General features: G+C 41.2%; 1 protein-coding gene across 1 annotated transcript in view; it reads right to left on the bottom strand.

The window, feature by feature from the left end:
* Positions 1-17,811, bottom strand: part of LOC133140948 (erbin-like) — a 69,796-nt gene that overhangs the window by 24,204 nt on the left and 27,781 nt on the right. The window contains exons 2-8 of the mRNA XM_061261268.1: positions 14,373-14,570; positions 11,558-11,675; positions 4,514-4,592; positions 4,122-4,211; positions 1,864-1,920; positions 694-757; positions 304-378 (exon numbers count right to left, since the gene is read on the bottom strand). Of these exons, the coding sequence (XP_061117252.1) occupies positions 304-378; positions 694-757; positions 1,864-1,920; positions 4,122-4,211; positions 4,514-4,592; positions 11,558-11,675; positions 14,373-14,561 (672 nt within the window). The 5' untranslated portion in view covers positions 14,562-14,570. The remainder of the gene's footprint in view (positions 1-303; positions 379-693; positions 758-1,863; positions 1,921-4,121; positions 4,212-4,513; positions 4,593-11,557; positions 11,676-14,372; positions 14,571-17,811) is intronic.

Below are 17,811 nucleotides of genomic sequence, written 5' to 3'. Positions count from 1 at the left end.
TCTGCGATTAACCTAAAGTGAATATGGGCACAAATAACAAAAACTTAAGTGAAAGGAAAACTAGCCCAATTGAAATCACTGTATATGGAAGAAGATACTTCACTGTACTGTAACCAAACCAGCAAAGACCAGAACAAACCAGCAGTGAATACTGCCAGTATACATCAAAAAGAACAGACTTGCACAAACCCTGAACCGTGCTGTTGACAAAAGTCAATCGTATTCAGTTCAAACTACACTTGGCTCAAAGAAACACTTACACCAGCGCCCTGCTAGCTCCAATCAGACGCTTATAGCACATACCCTCGGAAGAGATGTCAGTCTGTTCCCGTCCACCCAGAGCTCTTTCATTCCTGTCAGCTGCGGCAGAACTTCTGGCTAGAAAGGGAAAAGGATCAAAACGATTTCCAAAAATACCATCGCACACTTGGTTATGCACTTCACGGCTGAGAGAGCAGGAACCGAAAGGCCTTCGGGGTCCTTCCTGTATTTTCATGCCATTGGCCAACCGCCGTGAACAAGTTGGTGAAAGGGCCGACCAGCGTTTGGAACAGAACAGGAATTTAGCGGAGTAGAAAATCAGCGACCGCCTGCTAGCGTAAAGATGATGAAAGATATTCCACAGTCGCAAACTTGAGAATTATTAGGAGCCTCCTGTACGCTCCGTTGCCAAGGCGAGAAAGTAGCGCTCACCATCTCTGTGAACTCGTTGCTGCCAAGGTCCAGTCTCTCCAGCTGGGTGAGTTTGTGCATGCTCCTACAGAAAGACAGGGGAGGACAGGATTGCCCAGGGCCCGTTAGAGACTGAATTTGGACCTGCGCATGCTCCTACAGAAACACAGGGAGGACAGGATTGCCCAGGGCCCGTTAAGAGACTGAATTTGGACCTGGCGGCAGCATCTGATCACCATCACCCAATGTAGAAATGCCACATAAAATTCACACTTGCTGTTAGAAAACAAGCTGTTGACCAGTATTTTCTGGTCCCAAAATTGATGTGGAAGTTGGTTATATACAGTATGTACTACTGACATACCAATAAAAACCAATAAAACTTTCTGCAGCTAAATTTTATAACATGAAACTCAATTAAGATAAATAGAAAAGTTGTGTGAAATGGCATTTTCATGAAAACTTTTGCAATGCCTTTCACTTTTTTCTTGCCAAATTCACCGGATCATACATAATACTGTCCATGCGCCTAATGACTATTAATTCTGATGACTCAACACATAATGTCAACGAGACTAAAAATACACACTACAAAGCTTAGCTTCAAGTAACTGTGGGTATTCGTGCGTGTGACTGTGCTAATATGGGTGCAGGTGTGGCAAGTATTTTTTCATAGGCATTTCCGCCCTTCCCCTGAGTGCATACATGTTTGAGCATTCTTCATTCACATCGAGCATTACCTCCCTTATTCAAACAGACCTGCCATCGAAAACCATTTCTGCTGAATGAGCAAACAGAGCTGAAAGTACACCAAGCCTAACTGCGCCCACCGACTGGCAGCGGGCTTTAGGGAGAAAGGGAGTTTCACAACAACACCTGAAGCATTTTCAGACCCTTCACAATCGCTTAAGTCGCTCGGCAAACAGAGCGAAAACCCTCCCCGATAACTGCCGCTGCAAGTCTAAACAGGGGACTGTAAAACCTGTCGCGGCACGTAGCCTGGGAAACCATTATGTAACGCCGTGGAATTTGATTCTTTGGCACAGAGCCCCCTTCGTCTGCTCAGGGCTGTTCAATTTACTACCAGCTCAATTTTCTTGTGGGTCAACCGTTCGCTGGCTCGGAAATCATGTTGAATCTCTATCCCAGAAAAATAGCAGAGCTGTAACGGCCACTGAGTTGTCGACTTACTTTGGCAATGCCTTCAACTGGTTCTCCCTGAGCTCCAGAATCTGCAGTTTGGTCAACCTGGCGTGCAGAGAGTTATTGAGAAAGAAAAATATTGGAGGAATCCATGGAAAAAAAAGAAAATAATAAAATGAGACAAAGAACATCTGGAAATATGAATGACACCAGAAAAAAACAAAAACGTCATAGCACTGTGAAAAATATTTTTTCCATTTGTTCACACGTTAAAAAGTCAAATTACATTTGAATGAAAACTTTAACATGATGTTCTGTTCTTCATGATGGAACTATGTACACTCACTGAGCACTTTATTAGGTATTTATTACGCAAATTTTGGAGAATTATTGGTCTTCTGCTGCTGTAGCCCATCCAGTTAAGAGTTTTGACGTGTCGTGTGTTCAGAGATGCTCTTCTGCATACCACTGTATGTGTTGTAATGTGTGGTTATTTGCGTTACTGTCACCTTCCTGTCAGATTTGGCCAGTCTGGCCATTCTCCTCTGACCTCTCACCTGGATGTTTTTTGTTTTTAACACCATTCTTTGCCAACTCTAGAGACTGAAAATCCCTGGAGATCAGCAGTTTCTGAGATACTCAAACCACCCTGTCTGGCACCAGCAATCATTCCACGGTCAAAGTCACATTCCTTCCCCAATCCGACATTTGGTCTGAAAAACATCTGAACCTCTTGACCATGTTTGCATGCTTGTATACTTTTAGTTGCCTCCACATGATTGGCTGATTAAATATTTGCATTAACAAGCTGGTGTACAGGTTTATCTAAGTGGTCACTGAGTGTACATTGAAAAGAAAGGAACTTTCTTCAATGCAAATCTCCATTCTATTCTCAATTTGACCAACCAGAGGAAAGATAAGGCACTATTTATTGAATTTTCAATATACACTCATGAAGCACTTTATTAGGAATTTATTAGTTATTTTTTAGATTTCTACTGCTGTAGCCTATCCACATGATGCGTTGTATGTTCAGAGATGCTCTTCTGCATACCACTGTTGTAATGTGTGGTTATTTGCGTTACTGTCACCTTCCTGTCAGATTTGACCAGTCTGGCCATTCTCCTCTGATGTCTCTGATGCACCATTCTTTGCAAACTCTAGAGAATAGTGAGCGTAAAAGTCCCAGGGGATCAGCATTTCTGAGATGCTCAAACCACCCTGTCTGCCACCAACAATCATTCCGTGGTCAAAGTCACTTAGATCACATTTTTTCCCCATTCTGATGGCTGATGTGAACATTAACTGAAGCTCCTGACCTGTATCTACATGAGTGTATGCATTGCACTGCTGCCACACAATTGGCTGATTAGATAATCGCATGAATAAGTAGGTGTAATAAGGTAAAAATGTTCCGAATAAAGTGCTCAAAATATTGTTTACAGTACATGCCTATTGATTTGCAGAGATAAAACACATTTAAAACCATAAAAGGCATGAGCAGATTAACACATCGCAGTCAATATTAATCAGAGAAACACAAGGTTGCGGTCCTGATGTCTGTGGGATTATGGAGTCCCTCTTCTGACAGACCTGCAAATTATACTTGTTACAAATCTGTGAAGATTCACACTGCAACTCCTACCTCATGGTACGTTCACTCCAAGACAGTGAGAAACAGAACAGTCAATTTAAGACAAACAGAGTGGGTTTGTGAGAAGCTAATATCCATAGAAAGCATTTACAAACCAGCTTTTGAAAGGCCTCCAACTTGGTGTGTGGCTTGGCACAGCCGTATAAACAGCTCTGGCATGTCAATTTAAAAATACTTCCTGACCTTTTGGAGAAAACTAATTTCAAATGTACTACAGATATTGTATAACACCTTAATGCTGACTGACTTTTGGATGACCATTTGAACTATGGTATTCATAATCAAAATGCCCAGGAAAAAACTCACAATGATTGTTTCATTAGCAAGTTTCCTTATAGTACAAATATACAGAAAAAGATTGCATAGGTCACTGCAAGCAATCCTTCAGGAAAGGAATACAGTGGGGTGGTGCTGCTGAATCAGACAGGAAGTGTGAATATGATATTGCTGAGGATCAGGTTTTGTGCCATGGGATTGAAAAGAAAAAGGTGCATCTTTAGAAAATGTGCAGGACTAAGCAGGCAGGCTACACCTCGAGGGCTGGGAGCTGGACCCAAACGTCAGCTCGTGCCGGATAACCGGAGAGCGGACAGACACCCCTGCCCTTTTCAGCCAGGCCGGCCGCTCGGCCGACACGCCAGTGCCGCCTCACCTGCCAAAACTGGCCGGGAGAAACTCCAGGAAGGCGTCGTTCAAGTAGAGCTGGGTAAGGCTGATGAGCTGTGTGAATCCATCCGGGAGCCTGCGCGAGACAGGATACACAGTATGGAGACATCACCAATTTGCTGCGTTACCATAAAACAACGATAAAACAGCCTCACTTATTCACCAGATTCACAGTTAAGCATTCTGAAACAGTATCAAACCCAATTCCATTACAAAAACATATCTCAGAGAACGCATGGATTGGTTATTTTCCTGTTTGTGTGGTAAACCGTGTTTGATTCAGATACAGTGCAGACAGATGGGAATGGAGCTGTGAAAATGGAACAGAACCGCTGTGTGGATGCGTGCTCGAAGCTCAATCAGTAATGGCCGACTTACTTGGAGATGGGATTTACACTTGCTTCAACAATGGCTAAGGCCTTGCAGTTCTTGATATTTTCTGGAAACTCCTGAATACCTATAATCAATCAGATGACACAGACAAGATATGTCCAATAGTAATGAGTGCTATTTATCATTAAACACAATATTACCTTTCGTACTGAAAACTGGCAAGGACAAAATGAGCACATTAGTACCTCCAACCATTTCAAATGAGCTATGCATGTATTAAACTCAGGACTTTTATGAGATATGAAGAATTTTATGGTTCTTGATTAAGCAGAAAGAGGAGCTAGTGATCTTTCTCTTTCAATGTGTATGTTTCACAGTTTAGAGAGAAGCAACATCGGCAAAAGTTGTGAATCTGAATCCCTTTTTAAAACTGCAGGAAATGAGGAGCCTATTTAGTTTCAGGGGCAGGTACGGACAAGTTCCTCTGAAAGTGAAAACATTCCGGAGTGCAAAACATCCTTGCACATTCAGATAGGCGAGCTGTGTCATCAAGTTCACTTTCACAATTCAACAACCTATTCTGCATTTTCTAATCACTTCTACTTTCTTTTAGGATCAAAAAGATTTTTCATATTGTTTGATCGTATTGGACACATATTGGGGCGGCCTGTAGCGTAGTGGTTAAGGTAAATGACTGGGACAGGCAAGGTTGGGGGTTTGAATCCCAGTGTAGCCACAATAAGATCCGCACAGCCGTTGGGCCGTTGAGCTAGGCCCTTAACTCTGCATTGTTCCAGGGGAGGATTGTCTCCTGCTTAGTCTAATCAACTGTATGTCGCTCTGGATAAGATAATGTAATGTAATGTAATAATATGAGAAGATCTAAAAATACAAAATATCTACTTTTCAATAAGGGTTCAATTTATCGATGTAATCTCACTTAACGGTATAATGAGACTCCAGGAAATTTTCCTTCAGTTTGTACTTGTGCAAGCATCACCAATAAAACCAGTACATCAGCAAGAAAAGGCTCAGTCTCTAGTGAGGAATCCCTCAAAATCTGTGGTCAAGGAAGTGATATAATTTCCTGTTCCTGAGCTGAAAAACAGAGCAGTTAATTACACACTATTTTACAAATATTCACTTGCTGAGGTGTGATGGGAGAAAACATTACTCTGTTGCAGAGATGTTCACAAGTTATCAAATGCAAGTCCGAGTCAAGTCTCAAGTCTCTAAGATAGAGTCCAAGTCAAGTCTGAAGAATGGTGCAGCCTAAACAACAGTTTGGCCATAGAAATTCATCACGATTCCTATGCTAATTGAAGATATAGAAACCAGAAGTGTAAAAGACATATTTTGTATATGACATCAAGTGTGTGACAACTGAAGAAGCAGTATTATCAGGGGCACACAAAACGATAGTGGTTATTTCATTTATTTATTCATATATCAATGAATCAATGTTTTGGCAAAGCCTTTCTCAAGATTTTATCTTTTTTATTGATATATCAATAAAAAAGATAAAATAAATAGCCATTCTATTTTTCAAGAAATCTGTGTGACTCATGTGACATAATGTAAGCATTACCATGGGCTGTAATATAAAATGATGGTCAGTAACAGAATAGGGGCCAGTTACAAGAACACAGATTAAGTTTAACCCTGGACTAAATGCAGTTTTGTATGGATTATCTCCAATTAAATTTAATCTGTATCTGCGACTCAAGAATAATAATTATAACTTCATTTGTAAACAAATCTACAAAGTGTTATACTCTTACATTTTCATTTTAAAATGAAAGGTACCTGTTAAGTATTTACTTTAATCATTTTTAAAAATCTAATGAGGCTAGATATTGTTTACGCAAGAAATCGAGAGCTATGATTTTTGGGACTACATCTACATTATGCTATAGGAAAACCTTGAATCTTAAGGAATGCCATTGCACTAATGCATAGTAAAATAATCAATAATTTCCAAAATCACATGCAACTACGTTACATGCCAAACTCAGGTTCTAGCTTTTGATGTTAACGTCAATTACAAACAAGCACTCTCGAAAATACAGTTCATATTTGTATGACACTGGAACACCAAACAATGTCCATGCGACTAGTACATAACATCACCTAATAAGACATTCAAAATCACTTGCTGTCCTGCTTGCATATCGAACTTTAAAATAGTGCAACCCTTGATCAGGCTCCAGATCAAAATCCCATTACATGGCCGTTTCACTGAAAACGCAGCTGCTTATGTGAACGTCAACACTGAAAATGTACAGGGCCTTTCAAGCCAACCTGAAGAAGTCTGTTTTAACGTTACTGTACCTTACGCTCATGGTTCTCTAGCTTGCATAGCTTTTCAAGATCAACCATTTGAAATGCAAGGCAACGTCGCAGCAACTTGGCGGTCAACAAAATAAGAAAATATGCACTTTTGTTAGGCTGATTAAACAGTGACACGGACATTATACTGAGTCTGAAACGCGTCATTTGGCCAACACAACAGTTTAGCCAAGTTACGTTAACGCAACAGTGAACAGTGGTGGGATCAGCTCCGGTGCTGGTAAACTGACTTAACTTTCGGTATGCGTTTTCAAATGTCTGTTGAAATTTTACATGGTTTTATTTTAATTCTCTGCATTTTGCTAATTGCAATATTTTTTTTTGCTCAATCAGCCTGAATTATTTCAACTCAAAGGTGGAACAACATGCGGAACTGTAATCTTTGCGAGCTATGCAAGAAATACAGCATATGGTGTGGCAACTAAAAGGCACATGGTGTGGTGCGTAAAACGGCGTTCGGTGTGTTTTAACTAAGGAATATATTTAATATAAATAACTGAAAAATAATCATTGGCTGTGACATTATTCACATCGTCATTTTCACGATGGCATTTGGCAGACTCTTATTGTTCACAAGTCCTTATTGACGAGTCTGAGTCGAGTCTGAGGTCCGTGTATGTGCGACTCAGGTGTGACTCCAGTCCGAATCGTTGATTTGAGCCCCCATCTCTGTTCGGTTGGCACTACGGGGGTTATCAGTTATCTGTGCACCCAAGGACAGTTGAATAATTTTAATGTAGTTAATTTGATAGAGCAGCATGCAAATTCACTGCAGTTGAATGTTTTAATGGAGACTGCTTGCCCCGCTCAAGCACAAAACAAGAATCTCAAACTAACATATGGGGCAACAAAGTTATTTCCCAAGACCTTCCAAAAAATAGAACCCATTAATTTCATTCCCAGCTGTCTGCACTCATTGAATTCCTTTCCGCCTTGATACAGAAATAATCTACTACTTTTCTGTGCAGTGTCACTTTCTATCATGACAGCTTACAAACAGCTGAAATCTCAATTCTGAAAGACCAGAGATTTTGACCTGAAAATGATGGCAACCATACTGACTATTGCTTGTGCATGAGTTCTTAGGTCATCCAACAGCACTGCTGGCAAACCTGGACAAAAATAACCATTGTACTAAGAAGGCATGAACCCTTATCCAAAAGAGGGCTACACAAAGACAGTAGAAATACCAGAAAAAAAATCCATTTACAACAGACTAAATGCATTGCATCTCTCAAAATTTCATTCCCCGCTTGGCTTAGCCAATCGTGCTGCTAGTGCTATCTGCTTCAGACTGTTTTCGGAATCTGCCATCAACATGAATATTTCTTCATGGGTGCCAGCTCCACTGACTGTCAACGCCACTACCCTTGGATATGAGATAGGGTTGGATGAAATCACTCCAAAAATATGCATTGCTGTTAATACTGTTGAACGTCCAGCACCTAATCAAGACAAAACCCAGAGCAGGGAAACTGGTGAAAAGTGCTCCCCATATGGACGAGCCTTTTAGTAAATTACTTCATCTAAAATACAAAAGCAATGTTAATAAATATGCTTTCACCTTGGTCGCTCCCATTCAATTTTCTGAATTCAAATGCTACCATCGATTCAATTAAATAAACAAATAAATAAATAAGAATTGGCTATGAAGCAATGAAGTTAGTAACTTATCCTTACAGCTTTGGCACCGTAGACCAATCGGATAAAGAGAATATAAAATCCTCCTGTTAAAAGCTTTTGAGGCAGATTTGTATGTGGTGTTCAAATACTGTATTTTTAACAAAACAAGTGAATAATCTCTACATATACTGTGTTACCAATTCAGCTACCATGTCATAAACAGCATTCAAAATCTCTCTTCCCCTGCACTTAATAACACTCATCAGTCTGTCCTGTTAGAGCTCAAGCAGAATGTGTTTGTGAAACTAAGAATTCGTTAATAAATACATTTCAAATTATTTTCAACAAATCTCAACAGCCTGGTTTAGTTCACAGAACAATGCAGAATTTGACGTCAGCTATATTTGAACTCCACAGCTATGTTTGCCCTGCTGAAAAAAACAAGCTCAAGCTAGGTTAACAGCTGGTAGCTGGTTGACCAGTTAAAACCAGCTCCACACTCAACATGGTTTGACCAGCTGAAGCTACATTTTGAAACAACTGGTAGCTGGTCATTTCATGATGTTTTCACAGCTTTGCCACTTGATGGTCATTGTAACTAGAGAAAAATAAGAGTCCACCACAAATCCTCCTCTATCAGCTATTTTTGAACAAGAACATTTCTGTTATAACTGATTGACAAGTGACATAACACTGCACACTTCTGCAATATATACCAATCATACTAACTTTTACACGACTAGCAAGACGCTTTGTGAGGCATCACTAACGAAATACTTTATTTTATGGTATTGTAAGCAGCATTTTAAAGGAAAATGTGCGGAAGTCAGCAACGTATTTACAAATCCTTTTAGTCCCGAAAAAGGGGGAAGGCTTGCCACATGGCGATACCATGCCTGCTTACACCCCAGCGTAGCTGTGAATCCGTTTACCCCTGTGTCTGACATGGCGAGAAACATTCTGTAATACTGTTCACTGATAACATTAGCAAGAGGCTTGGTGACCATGATGTGGCCTGACAGGTCTGGGCTAAGTTCAGGAGAAGCTGAGCAATTATCTTATATTCCATCTCCAGATGTACGGTCTTCAGAGAGCAGCTGAATGTGTAAAATCTGGGGACCGGCGGTGTACTGTAAGTAGACTTGGCAGGACGCTGTCGAAGTTCCTTCACGCGCTACATCATTTTGCGATTCAAAAAGATCTGTCAATCCACTAAATAGCTACCTTCAAGTCCTGAACAGCTTTTAACTGTCGCACATCTGAGTGAAACTGGCTCAGAATATGAGCAAAATCAATTGCATCGACTTAGCCGTCAAGATCACAAGATTTGAGAACAGAACCATTCTGCGGTTTTATGGAGGACGATGTCCCCTTGCAAGCCTAATCTAATTAAAAAATACATTTCCTTCATTTTTTTTCCCCTCGCCGTGCCTCTCAGGTCACCGCTGTGCCTCCTGAAACTTGCGCGAGGAAACCTGCAGCTGCAACTCACGAGCTGCTGAGCTGCAAGGCTATTTTTCACACCGCAGGCGGATCGGAGGAGACGCACGTCTCGTACCGACGCCCGGGAGACCGCGGGTGCCTGGCACGCGGCTGATAGGAGGTTACGCAGCAGTAACCCGGGATGCGAAACCCACCCCATACCCGCAAAAAACAATTCTGTCTCACTCATATTCAGCTAATGACACAGCTGGAGCTCAAAACTGCAATGTCCCAGCTACAGAGTCCCATATATGTTAATAATTTTGTGAAATTAGTTTTTTTTCCAATAGAGCCACTCTGGAGCCTAACTGAATGGAATCTAAAGAATATCTGAAGCTGTGCATTGAAGTAGAAAAAAACTGAATAGAATAACTTTCCCACGGGGGAACTTCAGGACACGGTGACCACTGTAAACGTAACTTGCCTGATAACTGGTTTGTTTGATTTTACAAAAAACGGCATTAGTATTAGAAGCTAAAATCAATAAAAAAGCAAAATCCTATTTCTAAAATTTGCAAACATGTAGCAGCTGCCTCTTTATGCTATCACCGTGACACAAGGTGAAAAAAAAAAAAAAGGGAAAAAAAGAAGCAGTTTTAATATCTGAAGCACAACATTACAAATATTAGCTTCAAGAGATTTGAACAATTTTACTGTGATTAGACAGCAGCCGTATCTTAGAGGCAAGAGCCGATGATCAAAAAAATGCAGAATTCTGATGGAACAAAATATTACATGTAAGTATGGTACGTTTGACTTCTCAATGCAGCACCAATTTTAGAGAAAGAAGACAGGTAACATCCAAAAGCAACACCCAAACCTTAATGCAGATAAATATTGATTTGTTTTCATATTTCAATCCAAGTTGAATCCATTATGGTATTTTGAGTCAAGCTGAGTATTTATAACGACGATGAACATAATCAAGATTGACATGTCTTCATTTATCAGGGGTATTAAAAATTTGTTCTAGCAAAAAGAAAACATATTTTGGACAAAAAGAGGATTGCAATACTGCAATCTGGTGCCAGTAGCTAACAAATCAGGTCAGTTCGCAAGGTGCCACTGAAATTATTCAAATCCTATATCAGCAACAGGGCCACAAGACCCATTTTAAGATGCACATTAATCCAGCTCATCCTCCGAAGCCCAAGTGCTAAATCAATCGTGCCGGCACCACTGTGTTCTCCTACGATGGCTAAGGAAGACTTACTTCTTATTACAAGTTACACACATAAAGTATTGGGTTCTTATAGCAGTCATCTTTTATTCTATGTTTGAGAGTTGTTGCTGGAGCAGGCCGAAGTTCAATTCTAAGACATTTTGTGCTTTCTTTTTCCCCCTGTGTACACTGATTGGTATTGTCATTAGGCCTGACACGACATGCTTTAATGTGAAAGCCAGTTGCACGGGTCAGCAAGGGTCAAGTAAGAGACCACGATTATTGGACACTAAGTAATATGCATATGAACAACAGAAGGCCTGTCAATTGGAAAATCAGCCCTTTCGCTTCCGTTAATCCCAGCTATTTGCCCTCTGCGAGGCTTCACCCTGTCACAAAAGTGAACAAGTGAATGACGGCGAGGTTTAAAACATAATTCAACGGTGCGTTTTTATTCATTCTTTTTTGCTCACCGTTCTTGCTGACGTCCAGTTCCTTGAGATTGATAAGGTTGCCCAGCGCTGCCGGTATTACTGCCAGGTCATTATCCGGCAGGCTCAGTCGATGGAGCGTCTGGCAGCTGAACAGTTGCTGAGGAGAAAAAAAAAAACGGTCTGGAGTCGTCGCGGTAAAAGGGTATTTCATTTCGGAGGCCCGACGCGAGGCGACCGGTCTGATCAATTCCAATCAAGCAAAGCAGGATGATTGTCGAGCCATAAATACCAGGACGCTGAATGGGGTTGACGGTCCTGATGTAAGTTCACTGAGGCTGGAGGGGAGAGAAATGTAATTTCGCTGTCGGCTAGTATCCTCCAGCTAAAGAATTAGCCCTCGGTTCAGCGATATGCTTGAAGGCCTGGAATAAATTCTAACCATGAAAGCAGCAAGTATGGCTGGTTATCCTACAGTGGCGTTGCATAATTGGCTGTCGTGATAAGGCATTTTAATAAAATAATGGGGGGGGGGGTGATTAGGCCTTAGTCCACATGTAACTTATCTATATGGCTTCAGATAGTATTCAGACCCCTTTATTGTGTTGTAGATTTAATTTTAAATGGAAAGCAGTGTCATTTTTTCCTACCAATCAACACTCAATAAGCCATAATGACAAAATGAAAACATGTTTTTAGACATTTTTACAAATGTATAAAAAAATCTAAAACTGAAATCTCTCATTTACATAAGTATTCAGACCCTTTGCTGTGGCAATCCAGCTTGTGGCCAGGTGCATCCTGTTTGCTTTAATTATCCTTGAGATGCGTCTAGAACTTGATTGGAGTCTTCCTGTGACAAACTGAATTGACTGCACATAGTTTAGAGAGGCACACACCTGTGTATATAAGTTTCCACACATCACACTGCATGTCAGGAATTCTCTGTAGACCTCTGCAATAACATTATGGCACGGCATAGATCAGGGCAAGGGTATAACACCATTTCTAAAGCTTTGAGTGTTCCCAGGAGCACAGTGGCCTCAATAATTGTGAAACGGTAGAAATTTAGAACCACCAGGACTCTTCCTGGAGTTGGTTGTCCAGCCATAATCAAGAACCGGGAAAGAAGGGCCTTAGTCAGGGAGGTGAGCAAGAACCCAACGGTCACTCTAACAGACCTTCGGTAATCCTCTGTAGAGATGGGAAAACCCGCAAGAAGGACGACCATCTCAGCAGCACCTCATCAATTTTTGTGGTAGAGTGGCTAGACGGAGGCCACTGTTGAGTAAAAGGCATATGACAAACGGCATTTAAATCAATCTGAGAGCATGAGGAAAAAGATTCTCTAGTTGATGAGACAAAAATTGAACTCTTTTCGCAGAACTCCAAGCACTATGTCCGGCGAACACCAGGCACTGCTTATCACCCGGCTAATACCATGGAAGCATGGTGCTGAAGCATGGTGGTGGCAGCATCATGCTATGGGACAGAACTGGTCAGAACTGAGGGAAGGATGAATGCAGCCAAATACAGAGAGGTCCTTGAAGAATACCTGCTCCAAAGTACAACACAACCTCAGACTGGGGCAAAGGTTCACATTTCAGCACGGCAATGACCCGAAGCGCACAGCCAAGACAACGCTGGAGTGGCTTCAGGACAAGTATCTGACTGTCCTTGAGTGGTCCAGCCAAAGCCCAGACTTAAATCTCTGTGGAGAGACCTGAAGATGGCAGTTCACAGATGCTTCCCATCCAATCTGATGGAGCTTGAGAGGACCTGCCATGATCCAGGTGTGCAACACTTGTAGAGACTTACTCAAGAAGACTCAAAGCTGTAATTGCTGCCAAAGGGGCTTCAACAAAGTACTGAATTAAGGGTCTGAATACTTATATAAATGTGAGATTTCAGTGTTTCACTATGGGTGAAAGACTGAAGGGCAACAATGGCAATTTTATCCATTTAAAAAAAGAGGGCATCTGCTCTCAATGTGTCTCTTACTTCTACACTTTTTTGTGTAACTGCTCCAGAAGCGCTAGTAGACCCAGCAGGGCCTCTGAATGGTGCCTTTCGTGTGGCAAACTGTGGGCCACATGCCCGGCATTGTACTGAGCCTACAAAAATGAATTCTGTTGGCCTCTGGGACCATTTATTTTCTGCCAAAAGGCCCTCAGCCTGCTGGCATTCAAAGCTTGATTGTTCTCCTTTGCTTTGGCAATAAGACAATCAACAACTCTGGTGTGGCCAGGACACTAAAATAAATTGTATTACGGGTGTTTTCAATATGTGTAGATGTTGGCAGGGTGTTGCTGCCCCTGTTCTTCCAAATTGAAGCCTATTGTTCAACATCTTGCCTGGTTTGCAACTGCTGGCTGTGAATGATAATGTCATGTCCATGACTGGTGACAAAAGTGCTGTTATTTTCTGTGTACTGCTCATTACATCAGTCATTAATCAAGCAAATAATCAAAATAATTACAGAAACTTTTATTTAATGTCCAAATTTGGTCAATGTCAAAACATAAATGCCAATTGCTGCTTTTTCTGATACTGATAATAAATTGAAGCAACAGCTTAGGTAGCATAAGGACAAAAAAATTGAATTTCTTCTTGATTAGTACTGTGTGGAGATAGAGGCCAAAGACTAAAAGAATATTCAGATTTGTGAGTATTCCACAAGGACTGGACAATGCGACATTGTTTCGGGTGGCGAATGACAAACATTTACACAACAAGAGAGGCTTTGTCACGAAAAAGCTAGACTCTGACTGGGATTCGCGTCGCTGTACTTTTCCGACTGCGCTCGGATCTTGTGAAAGAAAGTGCCGGATTCTGTACAGTAAGCGTGGGGCCTCACCTTGGGCAACTCCTCGATTTGATTGGCGTCCAGGTAGAGCTCCTCCAGGGTCTTCTCGAAGCTGAAGATCTCCTTGGGCACCTGCTCCAGGCTGCAGTGGGAGTAGTCCAGGGCAGTCACTACCTCCTCCTCGCCCCGGAGACACCGGCAGGGCACCAGCCGCACAAGCAGGCTCCGCTTGGCCGTCATCCTCAGGGTCTGGGTAGACAGGACAGAAGGTTGGGGAAGCGGGGGAGGGGAGGGGAGGGGTCAGTGTACAGGACCAAGTGACAGGTGGGAGCTAATCGAAATGGCTGTGTCCTGTTTATCATGATGCTGTTAAGTGTTAAATTAATTAATTATGTTTGCCCTCTGACTTAACCACGAAGCTGTAGGCCAAGAAAAACCAACCACCATATTTGTTAAAACAAGCAGCAATTAGACAAAGAAATAACAGGAAACGCATTATTCAATATGTAATCAAAATCACATCATTATTATTCCCCCTTTTCCAGAAACGGATTGTTCACAGTTTTCAACGAGAGACTATTGTGCTGTAAAATGTTGATAATAAGTAAGTGAGTGAAACAAAGACAGAGAAAGGCAGAAAATATGTCGTCTGTCAAGGGGTACAGCTATGAGCCTGATACACTGTTTTACAAAAGCAACTTTCCGCCTGATGACAGGCTACAGTACACATATGCAAGGGCCACTGCTTTCCCTCCCCCGGTCCCCTGTCTTCTTCACAGGGTCATAGGGGACCTTTAAAACATTCCTCAATCTTCAGCATATCATCCTATCAGGATAGGAGCAATGCAATTTGCCTGTCTGTGGAAGCAATTACGGAAAGAGTCGGTCTGAGTTACAGTCTGCTGGACCGCTCTCCTGCTATCTGCAGGGACATCACAGGCCCAGCGGCCAAGCCAGCGCCAAGGCTTATTGGAGGAAGCCATTTTACCCTCAAGCACAATTCAGGGAATCACCTGATAAAACAAGCGCATTAACACCCCGCTCAAGTAAACACCGCCATTGGCTGAATGTTAAGCGCTGCGCTGTGCAACCGGGAACATATTCCCATCAAAAATCACCAAAAAGGTGAAATAAATATTGATTTGCCATCTGTGATGGATAATCCGATTCGGTATGTAATATCCTTTGATATATATTTAATCTGCTTGGCATTTAAATGAAAACTGAAATGAAAAATTACTTCCATATTTATTGCAAGATATTGGATAGCCATGTTTCTTTTTGACTAATTTAAACCTTATCATCCGCACTTAAGTAAAGTAAATAAAACCTTCAGCTACAAAATATTACAGCAAAGTAATACTACTTTGCGGACAGTCTGGTTGATTAATCCAAGTATGTTCGTATATACAGTAGATTTAAAAAAATCAAATTTAAAATGCATTTTAAGCCATCTCCTCACCATGAACACCTCCATATTATAGGTACCTTCCCTGGAATATTTGTGCCACACATTCTAATAAAACATTCTCCTGACCATGAATAATTGTGTTTTATTATTTTATTATTATATAAAATGGCCCTTCAAAGTGATTACAAATGTAGGTGTACAAAGCAGCACCACATTATGATGCAGCTTTAAAAACAGACGCAAGGCAAGAAATGTGGCTATAGAGTCCATTGTTTGCCAAATACACTGAAATAACAAATACATGGCATAACACATTGGAAGGGTCATACATTTCCTCACAATGCGTGTAAATGAGCGCAAGGAACACCACTTGAAGCTACATATTTTCTTTCAGATTTTTGATGATTTTTATATCCAATGGACCGATGCATCCAGTTAGTTGAAAAGACTGCTTCTAAACAAACTGTAAATTCTAAATCCATTTCTCACTGAGGCTCTGATACATCTAATCTATTTTTGATGGCACTGCTTGTTCTGCACTGAAAGAAAGACATTCTCCTGCATTTCTCTGTGGGGTATCAGTATTCATTTGTTTCCTTAAACCCTAGTCAACATGATTTAACAAATATGCTGTACAGTGTTGTTCAGTATTTGTATTTGCAAAAGCTATGAAGATGCCCACTGCTCCTCAACCTTTTTCCATTATACACTCTCATCAGATCTCAAACAAATTGTGATGACAGACAAATTGAGTTAGCTTAACTGCTATCATCAACTACAATGCATTGCTTAAGAAACCCACACTTTTTCAGAAGTAACATTTTAGCAATTTTAAGTGCTTTCCAGCATATCGTAGCTGCTGAATTACGGAAATGTATAGTTCATTTCAACAGATAGCAAAGTTATGAATGCTGTATAACTCTAATGGCAGCAAAACCCAAGTCATTTCGAGGGCTTCATTTAAAATTCAAACACTTTCCCGGTATTGAAAATTACATTTCAAAGTTCAAGCATTTTCAATGACTTAGAGCACGTGTGGGAGCCCTGTGTTTTGCAATGAGAAAGAATGACAGCATGAGAAATGTGCTGGATAGCTGTTTGGATTCACGTGCATGTTTTTGCCTCGCAGTGCAGACGTTAGGGTCACGTGAGTCACGGTAACAAGCATCAAGGTCAGCTGTATCATTATCAATGCCCTATTCAAGGGAAATATGCAAAACCTCAAATTTCCACTTACTCTTTCAACGTACAGCTTTCCTGTGATCTTATCTGAGACCAAGCCTGTAGACCTTCCTAATGAGAGAGCATTTATATTGCTGTCTGTCCATCTGTTGAGTTCTAGTCACAGTGAAAAGACAAGAATCTTCACTGCAGTTTATGCAGAATTTCCAAAGCAGTACCATTCCTCCGCACCAACTCAACGAGTAAAGACTGATTATTACAGTCAGTAACAATACAACGAGTGGCTTTTACACAAAGTATTTGCTCTGCATTTGTGTACCTTGGGGACAGTAACAAAGGTAGGTGCACATCTAGCCATTGTTTTGTTCAGTTATTCTGCCCATATTTCTGCTACTTGGCTAAAATGTCTAGTATGATTTGTAGCATGAAACTGGTCCACATGTATGGCAGGGGAGATATTTCTTATCCTAAGTCAACACTATCCGATTCATATCGCTGTCTATTGCTGTACCCTTCTCTGAGAAATTGACACGGAGGTGAAATACTGAAGGACTGTGCTGTACAGTTACAGTGCTATAGCACCTGATTTATGATTTAAAACACAGGTCACCAGCCAAACCCCTTATAGCATAGATGTACTGCAGTTGATAACTTCCCAGCTGAAAAAAAATATCTCAAGCTATGAGCTGGTAGCTGGTTGACCAGCTCATACCCAGCTAGACCAGCTTCATGACCAGCTTGACCATGCTGGTTGACCACCTCACACCCAGCTAGACCAATTTATGACCAGCTTGACCAGCTCAATTTTCAAGCTGGTCAAGCTGGTGTAATGAGAGAGAGATTTTTCCACTAAGTAGCCAAGCTAACCCCACTACACTCACCCCTTTGACTCCCCCT

Source organism: Conger conger, chromosome 11 (assembly GCF_963514075.1).
Source record: "Conger conger chromosome 11, fConCon1.1, whole genome shotgun sequence".
NCBI lineage: Eukaryota > Metazoa > Chordata > Actinopteri > Anguilliformes > Congridae > Conger > Conger conger.
Note: the sequence above shows the minus strand (reverse complement) of the source record. Positions and strands in the feature narration are given on the sequence as shown.